At 46.0% G+C, this 22,826-nt stretch overlaps 1 protein-coding gene across 1 annotated transcript in view; it reads right to left on the minus strand.

Annotated features, from left to right (window-relative positions):
- The window catches only part of ptch1 (patched 1), a 50,791-nt gene that overhangs the window by 5,426 nt on the left and 22,539 nt on the right, over window positions 1-22,826 (minus strand). Inside the window, exons 9-20 of the mRNA XM_030773081.1 lie at window positions 22,557-22,688; window positions 21,993-22,148; window positions 21,481-21,579; window positions 18,938-19,063; window positions 13,926-14,044; window positions 12,342-12,864; window positions 11,480-11,789; window positions 8,490-8,632; window positions 5,438-5,621; window positions 3,071-3,351; window positions 821-958; window positions 460-602 (exon numbers count right to left, since the gene is read on the minus strand). Coding sequence (XP_030628941.1) covers window positions 460-602; window positions 821-958; window positions 3,071-3,351; window positions 5,438-5,621; window positions 8,490-8,632; window positions 11,480-11,789; window positions 12,342-12,864; window positions 13,926-14,044; window positions 18,938-19,063; window positions 21,481-21,579; window positions 21,993-22,148; window positions 22,557-22,688 — 2,354 coding nt within the window. The remainder of the gene's footprint in view (window positions 1-459; window positions 603-820; window positions 959-3,070; window positions 3,352-5,437; window positions 5,622-8,489; window positions 8,633-11,479; window positions 11,790-12,341; window positions 12,865-13,925; window positions 14,045-18,937; window positions 19,064-21,480; window positions 21,580-21,992; window positions 22,149-22,556; window positions 22,689-22,826) is intronic.

The raw sequence follows: 22,826 nt of genomic DNA on the forward strand, positions 1-22,826 counted from the left end.
GTTCTGTGTCTTGGGATTCTGTTTTGGCATGGGAATTGGTGCCTGCTCACTGGCCTAGTCCTGTTGACTAATATGACCCACACCCTGTACTTGTAAAATGTTTTCCAAGCTTAGTTGAAATAACAATGAAAAATGACCAGCCTTCAGATTCTTTTCAAGTTCTTATTTCCAGTGGTAGCGGAGCCAACACAATGAGGGAAGGAATGGACAACCACACACGCTCACACACACACACACACAACTGGAAGTGAAGAAAGGAGACTGAATGCTTGAACTTTGGAAGACCAGATCTAAAAAGAAGTTGAGACAGGAGGGAAAGAGAGAGAGAAAGAGAGAGAGAAAGAGAGAGAGAGAGAGAGACTGGGTGGGCCTTTTAAGATATGTTCAGAGATTCAGGGAATTTTGACACTCCAGTAAGGGGGGAGAAAAAAAAGGTGTTATCAATAGCCATGCTGTTACCTGACGATGAAGTCAAACTCTGAGCCTGCCAGCATGAGGACACCCAGTAGAGTGGAGAAAGCACCATCTAAGACAGGAGCAAACATATGCTCCAAAGCCAACACCGCCCTTCTGTTCCTGTCCCCGATAGCTGTGAGGAAAGCCTGCAGACACAACAGACCACAACCGCAATCACACAACAAGATCTTTATTTTTCCCCATCAGAAGATCTGTGTCAGAGTCCAAAGCGTGAAACTGAAACTGTCGTAGCATTTCAGTCACGTAAGGAAATCCAGAAGACGAGGCTGCACTGCAACAGTCCCAAAACCTCTTTTTTTCCATTATTAACGTTTCTTTCTGTGGGGTTTAGTGTTTGACTTACCAATGCAACGTGGACGGTGAACTCCACCCCGATGCCCACTGAGGCAATGAGAATGACGACGGGCACGGCACTGAGTTTGATGCCAATCAGACCCATCATGCCAAACAGTTCCACCGTCATCAGAGACAGGACCAAGACCTGCAGGATCAGAACCAGACCTAACATGTCAACGTCTGGGCTTTAACAGGTTCCCTCGTCCTTTTCTAGTCTCTCATACATCACAGTGCCATCACCATGGGTCTTTTTTTTCCCAGGGCGTTTCTTAGATGCCTCTGGCAATGGCACAAATTTGTTCACGTTTGTTCCTGAACTAGCACTCCAAAAATCTACAGCACTACAGTTATTATTCTGCATGAAAATCATGCACAGCAGCAAATTATGGTCAGATCCATTTCAGATGTCACAGATGTCATTACATATATTCATGTACATACATACAGATATGTGTATGTGTATGTGTATATATATATGTATATACACACACACACACACACGCACACACGTATATATATGTGTGTATGTGTGTGTGCGTGTGTATGTATGTATATATATGTATACATGTTTATGTATGTGTATATATGTGTGTATGTATGTATATGTATACATGTAATGACATCTGAAGTGGATCTGACCATACTTTGTTGTGTGTGATTCATATAAAATGATATCTGTGCGTACGTGCGTGTGAATATATGTATGTGTGCATGAGTGAGTGTGTGAATTCAATTTTGAATTGTTTTCTTATCATCTTTGCAGTTTCACATCTGCACAGCAATACTGATGAAAAAGCAAAAATATATCTCAATTTGTGTGTGTGTGAGAGCAACACTCTAAGAAGTGTAAAATTAACCTCCAGTGAGTTAATTTTACAATTACACTTAACATATAACTAACATCAGTTTTAAATGAACATTCCTGTTGTATATATGAATCATGTAAGCTTGGTGGGATATAAGTAAGTGAAATTTTGAGTACTAAAACACCTAACACAGATTTAGAAAAAACAGTTGAAATTCAAACAGTTAACCCAGGGTTAAGGGGGACAGGTGCTACTGAACACTTCTGAGAGAGAGAGAGAGAGAGAGAGAGAGAGGGAGAGAGAGAGAGAGGGAGAGAGAAAGAAAGAATCCCATTCTGAGTGTAGGGTAGTTGGCTATGCTGTTCTGTGTGTAAAGCTCAAGTTCACTGAGTGCTAAGCATCAGTCAGAAGTCACTGGAGTAAATGCCATTATCAGCTGATGTGTCTCGGGTTACTGGGGGGGCCCTGGTTCCCTTTGAAGAAGGATGAGGTAGTGGAGAGGGGGGGGGGGGGGGGTGGGGGTGAGCTGGGATGGGGTGGGGGAGGAGGGGGGAGGAATGGAAAAGGAGGAGCAAACGGAGGAGGGGACAGCAGGGGCGGAAGTGGGCCCAACGTGTCTTACGCAGCCCCGCTGGTGGCCTGGGGATGGACCCAATGGTTAAAACCCGAAACAGAGCAATAACTCTCTTTTTCATCTCTCTCGTAAAGCACAAAGCATGAACGAGAAATCCTGTCAAACAGGTTTGGAGGGCTCAGATGGTTTAAACACAGCTCTGTAGTAAAACACAAATCACGAAGTGGGGAGAGAGAGAGAGAGAGAGAGAGAGAGAGAGACAGAGAGAGGGGGGGGGGGGGAGCAGGGAGTGTGGGAAAAAGGAAAGTGGAGGCAAAAAAGGGGCTAGTAACAAAAAAGGTTTATTTTATACGTGAAGTATTGTGGTTGCCTTGGTAACCTCGAACTTAGCCCCCCCCCCAGAATTTATTTCAGAGACACGTCTCAGAACGCTCCACGTAGACTAAACAAACTTGCCCTGACAATGTAACATAAACACAAAGACCAAGGCTACAAAAACACAGGTCCAAGACTGCTGCCCAAATCCCATCCTTCCTTTGCATCGATTTATAAAAAAACCATATTTAATTACCCATACCCTGCTCCACAAGATATTCTCATGGAAAAAAAAATATGTACAAAAAGATATATTAAGGTCTGTACGAGAGTACTTCAACAAAAACCCCCACGTGAGGCAATATTTTACGTTTAATTGCAAATACTTGTTTCAAGTAAATATAACTTTCCAATGCTGGCCTCACATACCAAAACCAAGTTCAGACCTGAACTAGAACCATCCTTATAAGGAAAAGCTCCGTTTCAAAGACCCAGGGCCCAAGATTACGTTTCGACCAGACCGAGACGGGCCTTTTAAAATCTGGTTTTGGAGGGAACTCACGATGATGCCGGCGGTCCAGGGGTTGAGTAGGAAGATGGCACACACGAGGAAGGTGCAGGCAAGCACCACGCTGATGGAGAGGAGTAGCCAGTGACGGAGGCCCACGTACTGCTCCCAAAAGAGGAAGGGGTAGCCGTTAGGGTAGCTGGGCAGGCCCTGGAGGGTGTAGTTACTGCAGATGGAGCGGACGCTCTCGATGGCTTCCACGAACTGCGGCGTCTCGCGGAGATCGTTGAGGTAGAAAGGAAACTGTGCGTATTCGATGGGCTCAGCAGCAGGAACTGGGAGAAAAAAAACGGCGAGAGAAAATGGAACAAAAACGTCAACGAAAAGTTTCCTTTTATTTGCTGTGACTGGCGTTTTAGTGAAACTCGTGCTTACATAGGAACGGCCCTGACAGAGTTATAAATATAAGGATTAAATGCAGCGATTCAAAAGCAAGCCCAGTTGGTTACTGTTACTGCGACTAGAATGTGTTTAGTTCATAGTGAGCTGTGTCATATGGCAATCTCTTTGTAAATGCCGAGGAAAAACGCAGCTTAATTCAGACAATTACTGATTTTTCTCCAGTCTGAGGTGTCAGAGACCAAATTACCAGCTATCAAATCTCAACATGCAACTAACTGTCACTCCTGACATTGATCTGCTATAATTAAGTCGTCAAGGGAGGAAAAAAAAAACACACACACACACACACACACATCCACACGTGCACACACACATACACACACACTTCTATTGTTACCTCCCACCTTCACGAAAGCACTTACTCAGCTGTCTATCAAACACAATTGCATCAACCACATCAAACAGTCACCAGTAACAAGTGTTCATTAATATCGCTGGTTCATGAAACAGGGCACGATAACAGCTCTGATTTTCCTCTGGGTCGAATTCCAAAACAGTTCTATCTGACAGTTATTGCTTGTTACTGAAGTGTAAAGCGTCATTCTCGACACATTTCCACGCGTTTATCACCGTATCGGGGGACGTCCCGAGACGCTCGGCAATAATAACATCACAGCTTTTCTGAACAGCCTGAATCGATTTCTCACAAGCAAATACATATTTCAGAGACAACTAACACGCCATCCTGTAACACACCACATATTTCTTTCCCAATTGCACCATCGCTCTCAAAAATTAAAACACATGTGGTAAAAATCAGATAAGTTCTTCCCACACAGCATTAGCTTCCTATCCTCCTGTGAAAATGTACTGATCCATTATTTTTGTTTGTCTGTTTTAAGAGATCACAGAAATGTTTCTGAGACATATTTCCAGAGGCCTTTTGAAAACAAAGAAAATAATGTCTTTTTAAGTCTAAATCAAAAATTCAACAATGATATACTGAATATTTATTCAAAAACGCCGAGGATTTGCAGTCGCGGCCGTATGTTTTAAAACAGCCACTCGGTACAGAATCGGTGTCTAAAAGCGATGACTCAAAAGCCTGGTATCAAAAACATGCAGAGTTTCTCTCACTTTTAAAGCCTCAAGTCTGTGTATTAGTGAGTATATGCGCGCGCGTGTGCGTGTGCGTGCGTGTGTGTGTTTGCGCGCGTAACGAGACGGCTGTGTGTTCCTGTGCCTGAAGGGTCAGACAGGACCACTTGCTAAACATGCTTTGCCCCATTATAATCTCCACTATAAATTTCCATTAAGACAAGAGCTGGACGGCTGCCAGGGCTGCTTCGGGGCCTCCTCCAACACGAAGAAAGTCGTCTCTGCTTGTTATCCAATCATATATCCTCTAGCAACTCCTGTTCCGTCGGGGCGCTAGCTTCCCCACAACCAAGCGCACCGCCGACAACTCTTACTGCTGTCCTCTCCAGACGCTAATGCAAATGAAATCAATCCGTTCTCTTGTTTTTCCCTCTGCTGTCCCTCCTTCTGGACTGACTCACTCAATAATAAAGGCGCTTTGGTGAGAGTGAAAGTCATGAATGGAAAAAAAAAAAAAAAAAAAAAAAGGACAGAAACATCAGCTGGACAGAGTAACAAAATAATCTGCGTGTAACTGCACTGTCAGAAAGACGCACTGTACGAGGAGCGTTTTTGAATTTAAAGCCGTTATTGACAACGCTGACGGTCCACTAGTGGAAATTCTGCAAGTGTTTTGTGTGTGTGTGCGTGTGTGCGCACGTGTGTGAGTACACACTCATTTTGTGTCGTAGAGCCATCTGTATTCCGTTCAGATCACAACTTGCATTGCGTTGCTCACGGAAACCAACCTCACAATACCGCCGCTTTTTAAAATCTATGCATGCTACTCTCCGTGAAACAACGCTTCCACCTCGCGTGAGACAATGACAGGAGCAGCGAGCGGTTCATCAGTTCTCCGACAGAAAGGGGGCGGGGACTCACTGTTGAGCCTGCTGACAGGGATGGAGTCGGTCCTGTCGTGGAACCATTCTGGGGGGTGTGGGCGGATGTTGGCCTGGGAGGCTGCGTAAGCCACCTGGTCGTTACTGACCCAGGCCGTCAGGTAGATGTAAAAGGCGGCGGGGTTGATGATTCCATCTGCATCCACCAAGCGCTGTCTCTTTAGCTGGAGGAGAGAGACAGAGAGAGAGAGATAGAGAGAAGGAAAAAACAGTCATGATGAATGGGAAAGAAGTCCAGAGAAATCCACCTGAATGAAACCTTTAAAACATCTCGTATAAACACAAAGCCGATAGAAAAACCATACATTTAAGTTACTCACGTCGTGCTGACTTTAACAAGCGAGTTATAAGACATTCTAGGACATTACAGGGGAAACGCGCGATTAAATAAATCCACCTTATTGGACGCTTATTTCATACGTCTAAACGTAAAAGGAATGCCCACCGGCATCGTGCTAATCTTTCACCCCTCCCTCTCTCTCACTCCTTTTTTCTCTGAGTCCTGAACTACCTCCCGAGAAGGTAAAAGCATTACAGAATCGTGCTCCGTGCCATACTCGCTTCTCAGAGCCATAAATCCCCTCACGTCTCTCGGAGTTAGGAGTCGGGGTGAGCGAGGGAGAGCCCAGGGTTGCTATGGAAGGGGGTGGGTTGGGGTTGACAAGGTTGGGGGGGGGGGGGGGGGGGGGGGGGGTGCAGGGAGTTACAGAGAGAAAAATTGCTTGAGTTAGCGTAACAATAAAAAAATTGGACAGAGTCCTCGGGCACGTCTGTGTGCAGTTAACCTCGTTGTTAACACTGAAGGAAATGCCACCCAGCAAATGGAGTAGAGCTATAAAAATAACACAACATCTGTACAAATGTTGCTAACACTTGCCTCCTCCTGACCCCTATGGATACCCAGAATGCCCGGCGCCATAGCCATGTTCCTGCCTGACTGAAGAAAAAAAAAAGGGGGGGAAGGGGGTTCTTGATAGAGGGATGGAAATGACTTTCCACACAGGACGACTGACCGTACCCCCCCCCCCCCACACACACACACACACATACACAAGCTCTCACCAATAACGATCAAGACCTTTTAGTTTACACAATAAGCACGATCCACTGCCGATTAACACACGTCCTGGCTCCATACCTCTATTAAAACTACAACATCCACATACCCCTTTACAACTAGAATATGACTGATGTGATACATACAGAAAACAACATAGGCCACTTCTACTGTACAGGTCCGACAATCTTATGATTCAGCTTCTCCATACATCACGACAAAATGTGGCGGAGAAGCCAGGAGAAAAGAAGAAGCAAGTAAGTGAAGGGGAGGGAAGAGGGGAGGGAGAGAGAGAGAGAGAGAGAGAGAGAGAAAGAAAAAAAAATGCAACTTGGATTCCAGAGGTCTGGATTGAATTAAGCAGCAGGATACGCAACAACTGTATGTCTTCGAGCTGTCACGGAGGAGCACACCGAGTGAGTCTGGCCCAGCGTCGCTCCTCTTCCCTCACAGGCACAGGAAATGACATCACGGGCCCGCACACCAACAGAGACCAGCTTGCTCTTTTTTTTTTTTTTTTTACTGGTGACCACTGAGCAAAACCCGAACAACCCAATTACTCCTGCTCTTAATACCCCCCCCCCCCAAAAAAGGCCTTGCATCCTGTATTTGCTTGGCTAAAAAAGAACAAAAACATACACACACACAGGCATGTATGTTCACAAATAAAAATGCACACACACACACACACACACACGCACACAAACCTCTTTACCCTCCTCTGCGTTCGAGCCCTGTGGCTTGTAGGCTACGCCACATTTTTGAAATCGTTTTTACCCCTCCCCCCACATGTCGCTTCATGCTGAGCAATAAGTGGAAACCCTGTAAAAGTGTTAAACTGTCATATCTAACGCCGGCCGGCGGTCACTACGGCAGCACCACGACGAGCAGCTCTTTGCGCGGGATCTTGGCCAGGTCCGGGGGACTTCTTTTTTTTCTTTTCCTTCCTCCTCTCTTCTCTCTCTCTCTCTTTTTTTTCCCTTGAAAGCCAGCAGCAAGCGAACGGGGACAAATGGTTTAAATGAAGAGTTAATCGCTTTTTCAGAGGCCTGTTGCTGCCCCAGTGAGGGCCTTAAATTCCTGGGCTTGGTAAAGCAATCAGGGGGGGTGGGGCAGGGAGGTGTACTGGGGGGGAGCAGGGAGTGGGGGGGGGGGGGGGGGGGGGTGTACATTCATAAGCCAGGTGTGGTTCTCAGGACCAGTCGCGAAGCCCCTCACTGACGCTCAAAAACAAAATACCCGCCCACACGCACCCTGCTGCTCCGCCCCTCCCGATCTTGTTTATCGGAGAAAGGAGAGAGAGAGAGGAGGGACACGGTAACAGAGAGTCGTTAGGGACAGCGTTAGGGACATCTCATTTTCAACAAAGAACTCAGAAAATTAAAAAATTATTCATAATTATGGATGAATGAACATACCCCCTCCCCCCGGCAAATACATCCAGAGAGAAGACGCATACAGCAGGGGACTCTTACTGCATGCACATGCCTGCACTTTACCATTTCTCGTTCACTCTCAAATGGTCTGGAAGCCAGGTCCGCAACGATACAAACAGAAACCAAGTCACGAGGATTAAGCATACTTGGGAAAAAAAATAGCACTTCATTTCACGCAAAAGTAAAAATGAAAAGGGATCGTCGTTTGAACACAGTCCATTTGAAATGCTGACATGCCTCTTCATAAAGACAAATATATGGGATGTGTCTTTTAAGCTCTGTGAAGAGTCGCGCTCTCTCAAGGAGGGTAATGCTTGAGTTACAGGACACGGATGAACGAGCTGAACGCACGAAGCCTGTTTACGCCGCGTGTTGTTTCCCCCCCCCCCCCCTCCTTTTTCCATACCCGCTTCATCGAGCATGGATGCATGTGAAGCGTTTCCTTATTAACACGCTATTGTCAACCCCTCTCTCTGATACGCGCTTACCTTTTCCCAAAACAAAGAAGAGGCGTGACGGGTTCGGGAAGTTGCGTTTACCTGGTTGATGTTGATGGGCTTGTCGCGACGTCCCGTCTGGACGAGCAGTTTGTAGGCCAGGACGCCGTCGTCGGAGCCGTTCCTGTAGCTGGACTGGGTGATCCTGCCAGCCTTCCAGTCCCGGTCAAACGCCTGCTGCAGCCCTGAACGCAGACAGAGACAAGAACATTCTCAGGGTACAGTTCACAACAAACTTAGCTTCCCGCATATTATCTTAGCGTTCAGCACATATTACCTTAGCGTTGAACATATTAGCTTAGTTTCGAAGCTATTAGCTATGTAATAAATAACATGACACTTTTGCACACATTTTGAGAGATAACTGCTTATTGCCATACCGTAAATAGATGATGATGCCAGTGTGCTAGAGATGCCATTTTACTTTACCGTACGTTGCCTGAACTTCCTTAACTTTCCCAATACCAACCTGATTTCCCTTACCCTAATCTTAACCTAACCTCACCTTCTCCTAACCCTGCTTTACTTCAACATTTTCCAAGCCCTGTTCCTTACCCTAATCTTACCTCAGTTCACCTCACCGTAACCTGGATGTGCCTTGGCCTGACCTTAACCAAACTTTAATTTACCTTACTTTCATTTATCTTACCCCATCACCCCCAACTTAACCTGACTTTCCCTTACTTCACAGTGACATTCATTTCAGCCTTCCCAGGTATTCATCTGGGTAACCTCACACTCACCTTTCCCAAGCCTTACCTTTAATTTACTTTACCATAAATCATCTTACCTTACCCTCAACTTAACCTTAATTCACCTGACGCTGACCTCACCTTAATTTACCTTATCTGAAAAACAAATCTTCCCTGAACAGTAGCTTCATTTACTTTATCTACTTTACCACACCTTTACCTTCACTGAGCCTTCCTCCGCCCTGACCCTATCTCATGTTCTGTATCTGTCAGTTTACCTTAATTTACCTCACAGTAATCTTACATTATCTTTCTCAAATCTTACCTTAATCTACCTTAAAGTAACATTAACTTATCTTCCTCAAATCTTACCTTACTGAACCTTAAAGTAACCTTAACTTATCGTACAGAAATCTTACCATAATGTACCTTAAAGTAACATTAACTCATCTTAATCTCAAATCTTACCTGTATTTACCTTGACTTACCTTACTCAAATCTTACATTCATTTACATTACTTCTTTTTCTCAAGTCTTACCTTAATTTACCTTACAGTAACCTTACCTTAACTTATCTTAGTCAAATAGTACCTTGTCTACCCTTACTTGAATTTCCTTATCCAACCTAAAAGTTAATCTTACTTCACTGTAATTAGCCTAACTTAACCTCATCTCTATCTCTCATCTCTTCTGTCTTCTTCCCTCGTCTCCGCACCCCCCCCCGCCCCTTCATTTGTGCATTCTCCCTCCCCCTTCCTCCCCACTGCCAGTGGCCCATTTCTGGGACACATTGTTTTCGGTCTCTCCCGTCTGACTGTCTGTGTCCAATTTGTCGAACCATTTCAAACCACAGTATTAAAGACAGCTCTCACCCACCCACTCTGGAGCTCCTTCACTCCCTCTCACACACACACGCACACACACATTCACATATAAATACAAAACACTCAGAAACACACCAAGGCTGAACGGAAACATGTGCTTAAATAAAGCCGTATGACTGAGGTAGCCAAGACACAAATCAAAAAAGCGTGAATCGCAGTTTGACTTCGTGCACGCTGGAGTGGACGGAGGCTCTCTGTGCGCCGGCGCGCGGTGCTTTGGCTCCGCACGAAAGTGCCGATCGCGCTAGATACGTCTTCCCCCACCTTCGGGTTTGGTGCGTCGGCACGGAGAGCCTAATTCAGGGAGGTTTCTTCAATACCCGCACGGAGGTGTGGAACAGACCCGCCTTTCAAGGCAGCTCGACTGGGATTATCCGCAACGTTCCAGCGGATCTCACACACACACATACAGACACACATACAGACACGCACGCGCGCACGCGCGCGAAGCGTTGCCGTGGCAACCGGCCCTCGCACACCGTCCGCAAAGAGCAGCTGTAGTGGCACGCTCTGTTTTTTTCCTTCGTTCTCTCTATCTCTTACTCCGTTATTTTTTTCTTTACGCGGCCGCTCTCAGTCTCACGCTTCACTTGTCATGTTTGGCCGTCGCGAAACACGCTGTCAATCTGAAGTCTTCCAGTTTGACTGCTGTTAGTGAGAAACAGATTAGCTGATGGGAGTCAAGCCGAGAAGATATTCTCCTGGCTCTCAGCGCTGCGCACACTATGAGCAAACGACTATCAGCGTGTCAAGAGAGAAATTTAATAAGCTGTTTGTGTCTAATGTCACTCTGGCGAATTCTGAGCATTGTTTACCAACACTTCAAAAGACAAGAGAATCAACATTTCCAAAAAAATGAAGAGAAGCCAGACTTTGGAGAGAAAATTAAACCGGCTCTTCAAAAAGAGGTGAGGATCAATACTTCCAAAAGAAAAGAGAATCAAGATCAAATCACAGTTCAGAACAAAAAGACCCAGGCCCAGCTACGCTGTATCTACTGAATCAGTCGGAAAACTACAAGCGTTAATCAGGAAGAGTTAGTCAGAAAAATTCAATCCAAACACAGAATTATTACACAGGATCCAGTGACAAACCAAGTACAAAACTGAATATTAACATGTCACAAATGTGTTCCTACACCACTCACAGTGCACCGTGTCCATGTAACATAAACTGACATCATCGCTTAGCAACCAGCTGGTTGAAGGATTCACCATAACACCTATATTCAAAGACACCAACGCTAATATCCATCACTCAGTGGGGACACATGATTAGAGGATAATGTTTTGGTCACATGAAAGTTACTATCAAAAATGACCATTAATAAAAATTGTGTGGAGGTCTATATCGGGTAGGTCTTCATGACCAAATAACTCGGGCAGGTTAATACACGATTTCATTTTTTCATTTTCGTTTTCGGGGTTCCAGTGAAGGAACCGAAAGACTCTGTTACCTAGGAGCCAGTCGCGGAAATAGTGCAGCCACATGCGGGGGAGCTGTCCGTTCTCCTCTTTCATGACGTACTTGACGGTGCTGAAGCGACTGTGGAGGTTGTACAGGAGCGCCTGGGATTTGGCGTAGTCGGCGCGTTGCGTCACCACGTACATGTTGTAGAAGGAAAAGTACTCAAACTGGGCGCCGATGAACTCGTACTCTCCTGCCTCGCGCGGCACGATGTCGGTGAGCTCCAGCCCGTCGCGTACGCACGTGGTTCCGTACAGGCTGACCCCCAGCAGGGCGAGAAAGAGAAAAATGACCACCACCTGGAAGAAGACAAACACAGCATGGACGGATGAGTAAGATACTGTCTGCTACACTAGCTCCTGTATCAGCTTTTACTTCGTGAGTCAGACCTGACTGAGATGGTTTATATTCAGTCACCTCTGACTCACGAAGTCAGACACAGCACAGCATTTGTGGCAGGTGTTTTAGTTTTCTTAGGTTTTTTTTTTCTTTTTTTAGAGAGCTAACATTTTCCTTTCTTGCTTTCACCCGAACTCTGTCTTTCGGAGCTGTACATAAGACCGCAACCTGTTATCCAATCAATGCTCTCAATTTCATTGTTGGATGCCAGCCAGAGGAGGATGGGCTCCCCACTCTGAGTCAGCTTCTTGTCAGGGTTTCAGGGCCACAAGTTGGCTTATTGTTGTCACTGAGTAAATTCAAGATAATTCACAAATATGCAAGCACACAATGACAAGATTACTGTATTCACACAGGCTGAAAGGTGATCTTCGTCTTAAAAATTTAGACCGAATCAGCCCCGTCAAGCTACAGCCGAAAGGCTCTAGGAATCTAATCGCGGTATGTCACACCTTGGTGGTGGGCTGCAGCAGAAATGGCGCGTAGTGTTTCTCCGCAAAGGAGGCAAAGGTCCAGTGTGAGCAGGGTGGTTCCAGACAGCGAAGCAGACCGGAATCCCCACCCATCTGAGACAGGAGGTCTCGCGTGGAGCTCACGCCCTCCGGGCTCTGGCAGGGGACGGCGTCCGAAACTGGATGTCCGCGGCTGCTGGCGGGGCTCCCCCTGGCGCCGCCACCGCCGCTGCTGCTGTTGTTGACGTTGTTGTTGTTGTTGTGGGCGTGCAGGTTGGTTGCCGTGGCAGCGGGCGAAGCGAAGGGTTGGACGGAGATCTGGGAGCAGGGTTCGGCGGTGGTGTAGTAGGCCTGCGTGCGCGGGTCGTACTCGGTGCGGAGCTGCACGGTGGACTGCATGGTGATCTGGGTCTGCTGGGCGAAGCTGTGACTACTGTAGGATGGAGGGGGGCTGTAGCGGGTGGGGTCGGTCGCCTCTGCGTACGCCTGCGGCTCCATCTGGATCACCCTGTTGGCGCAGGGACTAGAGAGAGAGAGAGAGAGAGAGAAAAGCTGCTTTGACGCGAGGAACCACGGTGATAAGAAAAGAAAAGAAAAAAAAAAGGAAAAGAAAAGAAAAGAAAAGAAAAGAAAAGAAAAGAAAAGGCAACAAGACCAACGATACAAGAAGCTGCATACAAAGCCAGACAAGTTTGCTTTAAAATTACAGGAAGGAGTGAGCGAGTTCAAGAGTGAGGGTTTTTTTTGTTCGTGCATGTGTGTGTGTGTTTCCTTTAATGAATGTATAAGGCCTGTATGATGTATAAACAAACATTACCGTGTGAACTCTTTCTTCTTCCTGTCTTCTGAATGCGTGTGACTGTCACTTGTGTGCGTGTGTGTATAGAAATGGAGGTAAAAATGATGGCAATCAGTGGAGTAGTCAGGTATAATTAAACACTAAAGGGGAAGGAGCACTGTTGACTGGAGGGCGAAATGTCTCCACTGTGGTGAAAGTCAAGGCATCAAGTTCAATTTCCTGAGCCGTTGGGTGCCGTGACTGCGTACAGAAGGTATGTGCTTATAGCACAGAGGCTAAAGGCAAACCGTCTCTCTCACTCTCTCTCTCTCTCTCTCTCTCCACAGCTTTTGCTTCCGTTCTGTCTCTCTGTCTCTGTCTCTGTCATTCCCTCTCTCTCTCTCTCTCTCTCTCTCCCCCACAAAACAGAGAAAATGTTAAAGTGCCATGGAGAGACAGCCTTTAGCATCTCCGGGTCTGGAGGCATGGGGCCTCAAATGGAGATAAACACATACCCAAACACACACACACACACACACATACACACACACACAAAGTGCATTTCCCAATGCGATTCTTCAAACACACTCAAATAGCTTCTAAATGTAATGTTTGTGTTGCAATAATACACAACTGGGTAAAATGAGAGGCCTGTGGCAAAATGTTAAAAACTGCATCAGTATATCATAATGATGGAGCAACACGATGTTTTTACACGATAGTTTAAAGTGGTGGGACAGCTCTGGTGTCTTGTGACAGTGTGGCAGATGTGAGGCGGTTTGCGGAAAAACGGCGGCGTGTCCTACCTGACAAAACAGCAGAAGATATCGAAGCGGCGATCCTCCCGCCGATACAGGTCCATGCTGAGGATGGCAGGAAAAATGAGAAGTACCATAGCAAAATTAAACACTACCACTACGGCAGCCTGAGAGGGAGAGAGAGAGAGAGAGAGAGAGAGAGAGAGAGAGAGAAAGACAGAGAGAGAGAGAGTCAGTCAGTTAGTAAGAGACTGTCAGCAAGCAAGCTTCACTGACTATTAAATCATTTTATGTAAAATTTCAATAATTATTTCTCTGTATCAGCCACAAAGCACAAGCAATTCGGTTCCCTGTTTTTCTTTTTTTTTTAAATTATGAATTAAAATTTGCTAACAGAATGGAAAAAGTGAGCCAAACACATACGCCATCTGGAGGTGGCAAGTTACTGACAAAAATAGAGTTCTGTACTCAACATTGCTAAGAAATTCAAGTAATAATGATTCAAACATGGTCTAAAATATTCTTAAAGTCATGGAAGAATACAAGAGAATACAACAACAAAGAAGTAACTGATTAAAAGCTTAAGTGATACTCTTTCTTCTTTTTTACAACTGGTCTTTGCCCACAGCTTACGGTTCACTAGTCTCAGCTGAATAAGGACGAGCAGAGCACTAAAACAAATAACATCAGACATAACACGTTTTGAAAAGCTTGAGTATGTAAAATGTTAAATGGCAACAGCATTACTGCACACGCAAACACACAGTCACCTCACGGCATTTCTGGCCGGTGTTGGAATGAGCCTTAGAGCATGATCTTTTCTCATCTCCGCCGGAGAGTGTGGAGCACATTAACACTTTTCACTTCGACTGTGTTAATGAATGAATAATCATTCTGAAATGAACTCTGCGTTTTTGAGTGCGCTATGAGTTTACGGCATGTTGGACAGTTGGGGGGGGGGGGGGGGGGGGGGTTTGCTGGAAAGAAAAATAGCAACTCTTTCCAAGGTCTGCTGTTTTTTTTTTTCTTTGACTAACACCATGCTGAGAACTGGACAGGGTTAGCACACAGGAGTATCACATTCTGAGTAAATGACCAGTAAAACCAGTAAAATGTGCTAACCGTAAGAAAGGGGGGAAACGCTAAACTTACAGTCTAGTGGATTGTAGATTATACCCTTGAAAGAAAGAGAGGGGAGGAGAGGGAGAGGAAAAGGGAGCGAGGGAGAGAGCAGAGAGAGAGAGAGAGCAGAGAAAGAGAGAGAGAGAGTAGACAGGAGAGAGCAGAGAGAGAGAGAGAAAGAGAGAGAGCGCAGAGAAAGAGAGAGAGAGAGTAGACAGGAGAGAGCAGAGAGAGAGAGAGAGAGAGAGAGCTGAGAAAGAGAGAGAGAGAGAGAGAGCGAGAGAGAGAGATCCATCTCGGGTTGTTACTGGTGAAGGCTGGGCTTTCTGCCTGGCTGCCAGACCACCCAGTGTGCAGTGTGCTGGGAGGACCAGCAGAGAGACGAGGTGATGAACAGAGGCCGGGGAGCATCGGACAGCAGTGACCTGACAGAACTCCATCACTGCCAGTGTGTGCGTGCATGTGTGTGCGTGCATGTGTGTGTGTGTGGAGGAGGGTGGCGGGGGTTGTGGGTGTATGGGTGTAGGTGGGTGGGTGTGGGTGATGGCGCAATGTAACAGTCAAATATGAGAACACGCTATCAACAATGGTACTTGTTCAAACACAGCAACAAGGAAGGGAGACTGTGACTGAGAGAAGCCTACAGAGACAAAGCCCCAGATACACACACAGAGGGAGAGAGAGAGAGAGAGAGAGAGAGAGAGAGAGAGAGAGAGAGAGAGAGAGAGGAGGCATGTCTGCACTATAGAGAGCAATAGAGAAAGGTTAGTGTTTGAGTTCAGTAGAGATCTACAAAGGCAGTTCTGTTGAAGCTGGCACACAGTGTCTCTCTCTCTCTCTCTCTCTCTCTGAGCCACACAGAGAGCTCTGGGAACTCATCCACTGAATGTTTACCTTCTTCACACCACAGAGCACACACACACACACACACACACATACACCCACACACAGCCCACATACACACACACACACAGCTCTCTCTTGTCTCTTGCCTCCACCGACACAACCTGCCCCATCACCTTATTTTACCTCAAGCTTATGAAATATATTTCTCCTCTTTTTTAAAAATACATCACTTCAAAATACCACCCATGCAATTCATCACACACACACACACAACTCCCACCGTTCACCACATACCTCAAACATTTATGTCATCAACATACTATACTCCTAATTACACCATAAACCACTCCAAATAATCACCATCTTCCACCCCTGTAATTTACAACATAAAATTCCATTTATCACACACCATTGCAGCCATTAAAAAAATACCATTAGTGTCATTTAACTAGACATATGAATCCCATGTTAATACTCCTATAGCACTCCTGCTAATTCAATACCACTCCGTTCATTAAACAATTCTAAAATTAGGTTTACTAACTATATCCAGCTAAGCTATTTACCATTTAGAACCATTTGTACTATATATATATATATATATATATATATATATATATATGATAATACCACGTCTATATTAATATACATATTAATTATGTTTTTCACTTTATAGCAGCCAATTTCAGCAGCGTGTTCCAGTCCAGCTAGGTCAGGTTATGTGAGTGTTTGTTCTCTGCGCCTGCCAGACATGACAAGTAGATAACAGAGCATTAAGTCATCTTTTATCACCTTCACATCCAGACCGGAGCTGAGAAGAGGAAGCAGATAACAGAGAAATGATAGAGACAGAAAAAAAAAGATCTCGCGTTCTTAAAGACGAGAGAAGGAAGCACTCTGCTCAGATAGAAAGTAGTGTTTTGTCTTCAGATTCACACAAGCATAACACACACACACACACACACTTCTCAAAGTATGGTATGAAAGATGTCTCCAAAAGTTTGTTTTCCGGAATTGTGTGATTTCTCAGAAATGTGGAATGACAAATGATGCAAGCAAAGTACATTCACAAAGAAAAAAATCTTGTTCTAATTTGAACCTGACTTCTTCTCTTCCCTATGACAGTACTGAACTGAATGAAGGCATCAGACTCTCTATTTGAGAGGTACAAGGCATCAAAGCCCTCTGTATGCACAGTCCTCTCTCTGTGCCTGTGTGTGTGTGTGTGTGTGTAGAGGAGACAGAGAGAGAGCGAGAGAGAGCAAGAGAGAGAGAGAGAGAGAGACAGACAGAGAGAGAGAAAGAGAGAGAGAGAGAGAGAGAGAGAGAGAGAGAGAGAGAGAGACAGACAGAGAGAGAGAAAGAGAGAGAGTGAGAGAGAGCAAGAGAGAGAGAGAGAGAGAGAGAGAGAGAGAGAGAGAGAGAGGGAGAGAGAGAGAGAGAGAGAGAGACAGAGGCAGAACGTGTGTCTTCATGTACTTTTGAGAGCATGCCAGTTGGATGGGACTGCAGGGGTAAACAACAAGTGTTTGACAGACTGTGTGTACAGGAGTCATCCACTTTCACCCACACATGGTAATATTGGATTGACTGCGGTGTGTGAGTCATGTCTCGCCTGTGTGGTCGCCTGGTTGCTGACACACACACACACACTGCTTTTCTGAATTACTCATTGTTGGTTGGAATCTTACATTTAAAACAAGGAAAAACGATTAGGTTTATGTTCATGGCTGCAGTCCTGAGTACTGTTAGCGCAGGCTTGGTGAGAAAACGATTCTTTTTTTATTTTGACAGAACCAATAATTTAACAAAAAATTGTCATTAAGCATAATTGCCATAAAACAACTGTCAAAAAGCTAAACACAATGTGAGTGTGTCTGTCGCCGTCTCGACACAGCTGCGCAGGTGGCAGGGGTGAGTGGTGAGGTTACCTCACCTCGAGGTGAAGGGTTAAGGTTGTGTGTGTGTGTGTGTGTGTGTGTGTGTGTGTGTGTGTGTGTCTGTGTCTGTGTGTGTGAGGGGAGGGGGGGCACAGTGCTCAGTTAGCATTGGGAGAAGAGAACTTAACAGCCATATGCAGCCCCTAGAGTACAGAGGCCAACAAGGTCAGCAGTGCAGTCAGATCAAAACGCACACACACACACACACACACAGATACAGAGAGACAGAATAAAATCACACACACACACACATATACACGTACAAACATCTAGGAGTTGTAGATGCTGGTGAATAGACAGGTTACTGAAGTATGACGCGGCCATGTTGGCTCGGAAAGTGACGGCTGCACAATTAGTTTCCAGTCGCTGTCAGATCAAAACTAACATGCATACAGACATAAATAAAAAGAGACAGAGAACTCTGTCTGTCTGTCTCTCTCGCTCTCTTTCTGTCTTTCTCTCATATACTCACACACACACACACATAAAAAATACAAATCTCAGTTGTGAAAAGTCAGGTAATTGATGTGTAAGGCAGCCATGTTGGCTCAGAAAGTGACAGCGGCGGCATTTAGTTTCCAGCTGCTCTCACTCAGGCAGGCAGTCCCATTTAACCTGCCTGAACTCAGTTACAGGTTGAAGGGCAGCTCTGTTCCTGCTCCGCTTCAAGCACTGGGATGGCGTCATAAATTAACGGCAGCTGTATCCCATCCGAGCACGCACACACACACACACACACACACGCACACACACACACACACACACAAACCCCTACCCAAACTCCCCTCACCCAAACTCTCTAACGACTTCCCACCCAAATGCCGCAAATGTGCCCCCCACCCCCACCCCCCCACCTACAGGGGATTCAGTTACATGTGCCCAGGCCACAATTTGGACAGATAGAGGGCCATACCACTAATCAGGCACTTGAGGGGGCGGTTTTTGAGTCTTGTCGACCAGATCTCTCTGTCACAGGCTCAGCTTGATGAATGAAATCAATAAAAGGTGCCTCAAAAAATCTGGAGTCAATGAAGAGTGAAGAGAGAAGGCCCCACGCACACACACACACACACACACACACACACTAAGACAACAAAAAGCAGAACACACATTCTGTGCGTTTACACGTACGCATGTTGAGAGTGCACTGACCTGCAGAGAGAAGGCACGGAGAGCGGGGATTGGGATGAGTGCGGCCATGAAGAAGGCAGTGACGTTACTGATGGAGGTCAGGGCCACGCTGGCCCCTGTTCTCTTCAGGCACTCTCCCGTCCGGTCCTGTCCCAAAGAAAGAGAGAGAGAGAAAAACACACACACAGCCGTCAGTCAGCACGCTCCTGCACCATGCCCACACACACGCACACACACGCACGGACGGACGCGCGCACATGCACGTTCACACGCACTCGGGCATGCGTACACGCGCACATGCACTCTCAGACACAGATACAGACACACACAGATTCACAAGCATGTGCATACACACACACACACACACACACACTCAAGCAAGCACACTCATGCTCGCACACAAACACACACACACACACACACACACACACACACATACACACACAAAAACGCACACACAAACAAACGCACATATGCACACACATCTGGGGTACTGATGGCGGTTAAGGCCATATCTCTGACTTTAGAATGAGGCGGTTGTTACGGGGACGACAGGTCACAGCGGGGTTTCACAGGGCTGTTCGCTAAGCACCGAAATGAGGATGTGTTTGTGGCTTTTTCAGCATGTTTCCTAAACCTTGTGCTGCTGGTTTTTATAAATATGGATTTCATAAGAAACCTAACATTTGGATCACACTGTCTGCCCTGACAACATCTGTCTCTGTTTCATGAACATATCATTTCATTTTTAATGCCCTAAAGACAAGTTATCTTCCACTTTTGACTTTTCATGTTTAAGGTGTAAAAGGCAAAATCTTTTTAATTGCTCTTTTCATGCAGGAGAGGGAGGAATTACAGACCTCACAATGATAACTTGATGAGCCAAAAACTCTTGATCAAAAGCTTTCATCACTAATCCACAATTATGTGGCATTTGTAGATGTAGGGGGGGTGGGGGGGCCTTAATTCCCTCCATCTTTCTCTCCTCTCCCACAGGAATTCTTTCCATCAAAGGATGAAGATTTCTCCTCCCACATATCAGCCCCAGGCAGGGAGAGAGAGAGAGAGATTATTCTCTCATTGTCTTGTTAGAATTATCTCTCTTTTGCATTACCATCCGTTCAGGGTGTTGAGGGTGATAAGAAAGTGTTCCAAACAAACCTCGACCTCACACACTCATGCACAAACACACACATTCCCACGAAGAGGGAGAGGGAGAGAGACAGAGAGAGAGAGAGGGGGAGAGGGAGAAACAGACAGAGAGAGAGACAGAGAGAGACAGAGAGGGAGACAGTGAGAGAGGGAGAAACAGACAGAGAGAGAGACAGAGAGAGAGAGAGACAGGAATAGACAGACAGAGAGAAAGAGAGAGAGAGAGAGGGAGAGGAAAAGGCAGAGAGAGAGACGGAGAGAGTGAGAGAGACAGACAGACAAAGAGAGAGAAAGGGAAAGAGAGACAGGGAGAGGCTGAGAGGGAGGGAGGGAGAGGGAGAGAGAGAGAGAGAGAGAGAGAGAGAGAGAGAGAGAGAGAGAGAGAGAAGGTTGCGGGCGTGCAGGACCACACACGAAGCGTCTCATCTTCGCGTTTGGAGAAAAAAAGAATGCTCCAGTTTTTCCTCCCAGAGGGAAACTGTTTATTTTTCATCTGAACTGCACAAAAGGCAGCACAGCACTGAGGAGGAGGAGATGCAGAGGAGGCTCTCCGACACAAACACAAGCAAATACATGCCCGCGTCTCCTCACCCCTCTACTCCCCCTCTCCTCCTCCACACCACTGAAACCAAAATAATCACCTCACAAACACACACACACACGCACACAGACACACACACACACACACTCGCACACAGACACACTTGCACACACTGCCCTCTCTTCTAAGAAAAAAAAAACAACAACTCTAAAAGAAACAGAAAGCGTTTTCGACGAGCTCTCCGAAGGGATCGAGGGGGCCTGCGGAGCAGGTAAAGAAAAACAAGTAAGAGGCTGCTCTCCGCGAGCAGAACACAAACAATTCTCCAACGCCGCGCTGTACGTGCATCAAAGCGCAGGTCTCCTGATAGATCTGGCGCTGGGTCTTTTTGATGTTACATCACAGGTACAGGCAGGTACGTGCACATTCCATGAAGAGAGCGACAGATAACGGCAGCCTGATGGAGGTGGAGGATGGGATGGCATTTCTGATGTTCCCTTAACCTCGAGATAAGACCACGTCTTCTCCCCCCGTGAGAGGTTCTCCATAGCTTGTCTTTACACAATCTGCTCGTCTCTAGGTTCGGGGTATTGTAAAGATATATGGTATCGGAGGAACTCTGGGGGGGTTTTATTTGGAGTTTGTTGTGTGTGTCTGGTTTCTCTATATGTGTGGCCTTCTCAGTAAAGAAAGACAGAGAGAAGAAGATAGATGGAGAATGAGAGAGAGAGAGAAAGAGAAAAAGAGATAAATAGAGACGAGGGGGCACAAAAAGAAAGAACGAGAGAGAGAAAGAGAGAGAGAGAGAGAGAGAGAGAGGGAGAGAGAGAGAGAAATAGAAAGAGAGGGGGAGGGAGAGAGAGCCCCTTACCTCAAATGGTATCCTTCTGTTCTGTCCGGTCTCACTGAAGGCATGGGCCAGGAGAAAGACATCGTCAACACCAACCCCCAAAGCCAGGAATGGTAACACCTTCACACACACACACACACACACACACACACACGCAGACAGACAAACAACATATCAATACAAATCAATACACAGAGCACACAAGAGTGACACCAGAGACAGTAACACCCTCACAAACACACACACACACACACACACACACCGCATATGGACAGAAAACACACTTTCACACAACACACCAGTATAAAAGCAGGTAAAGCATAATACACTGACCTACATATCAGTATTTCAGAGTAACTGTTTCCAGTGCTCCAGTGGAATTAGTCTTTCCTTACAATCAAACATTAATGGCCTTTTCATCGACAAAAAAAAACCAAAAAACATTTTACATGCTAAAAAGCCAGTATGAAAAAACAGACTGGTGGAGCGAGAGAGGTAAAGGGTGTGGCTAAGTTCTGGTGGGAGGGGCGTACCTGTGTGGTAGCTGCATTAAAGGAGATCCCAATCAGAGAGCACAGGCCTAGTCCAGCTGCCACAGACAGAGTCACCAGCAAGACCCCCGCCAGCCCCACTGCACCCTGGGACTTGGCACAGTCCCATCGCAGCATGGTCAGACAGGCGTACGCCAGCTGGGGACAGACACACGCGCGGTTTCAAACGTCCGACGGGTACACTTCTGCTCCGCTGACTAGCTTCGCTAATGACTGCTATGAAACCTTAGCCTCTTAAAAACCTCAAACTCTTTCACAATACTCGTTATATACGACATTCACAAGATCTACGTCACTGTACGCTTCTTAAACATTGAAGAGAAATTTTAGAGTTAGATTTAAATGAAATTAACTTTGCTAGCAGTAGTCATGAAAGTACTAAAGTCAACTATGGTACTAGTTTGCAGACATCCAATAAAAGAAGTAGCAACAACAGGCTAATTATGCTACAGGCAGTTGGGAGAATAAAAGCATAAATGCAATGATTCTAATTTTAGTAGGCCTGAGTTTGGGCGGGACACGTTAAGGTTCCAGGTGTGGTTTTACCATGAGCAGGTAACCGCTGGCTACTCGGATCACGCTGACGTCTGAGAGTGACTTGAGGATGTCCTCCAGTGTCGTGGTGGTAAAGGTGAGAACCTTCTGGGAGGAGTTAACAGGTACACTCTGCTGGACGACCTTCAGAGCACAGAGGGACAGGGACAAAGATGGACAAGGTCAGAGAAGAGGAGAATATCATTCCCTTATAGGCTGAACGGAAGGTCACATGACTTGTTAATATGCACATGCACTGAGCCTAGTTTCACAGTCTCTTTC

This window comes from Chanos chanos, chromosome 1 (assembly GCF_902362185.1).
Source record: "Chanos chanos chromosome 1, fChaCha1.1, whole genome shotgun sequence".
NCBI classification, from domain to species: Eukaryota; Metazoa; Chordata; class Actinopteri; order Gonorynchiformes; family Chanidae; genus Chanos; species Chanos chanos.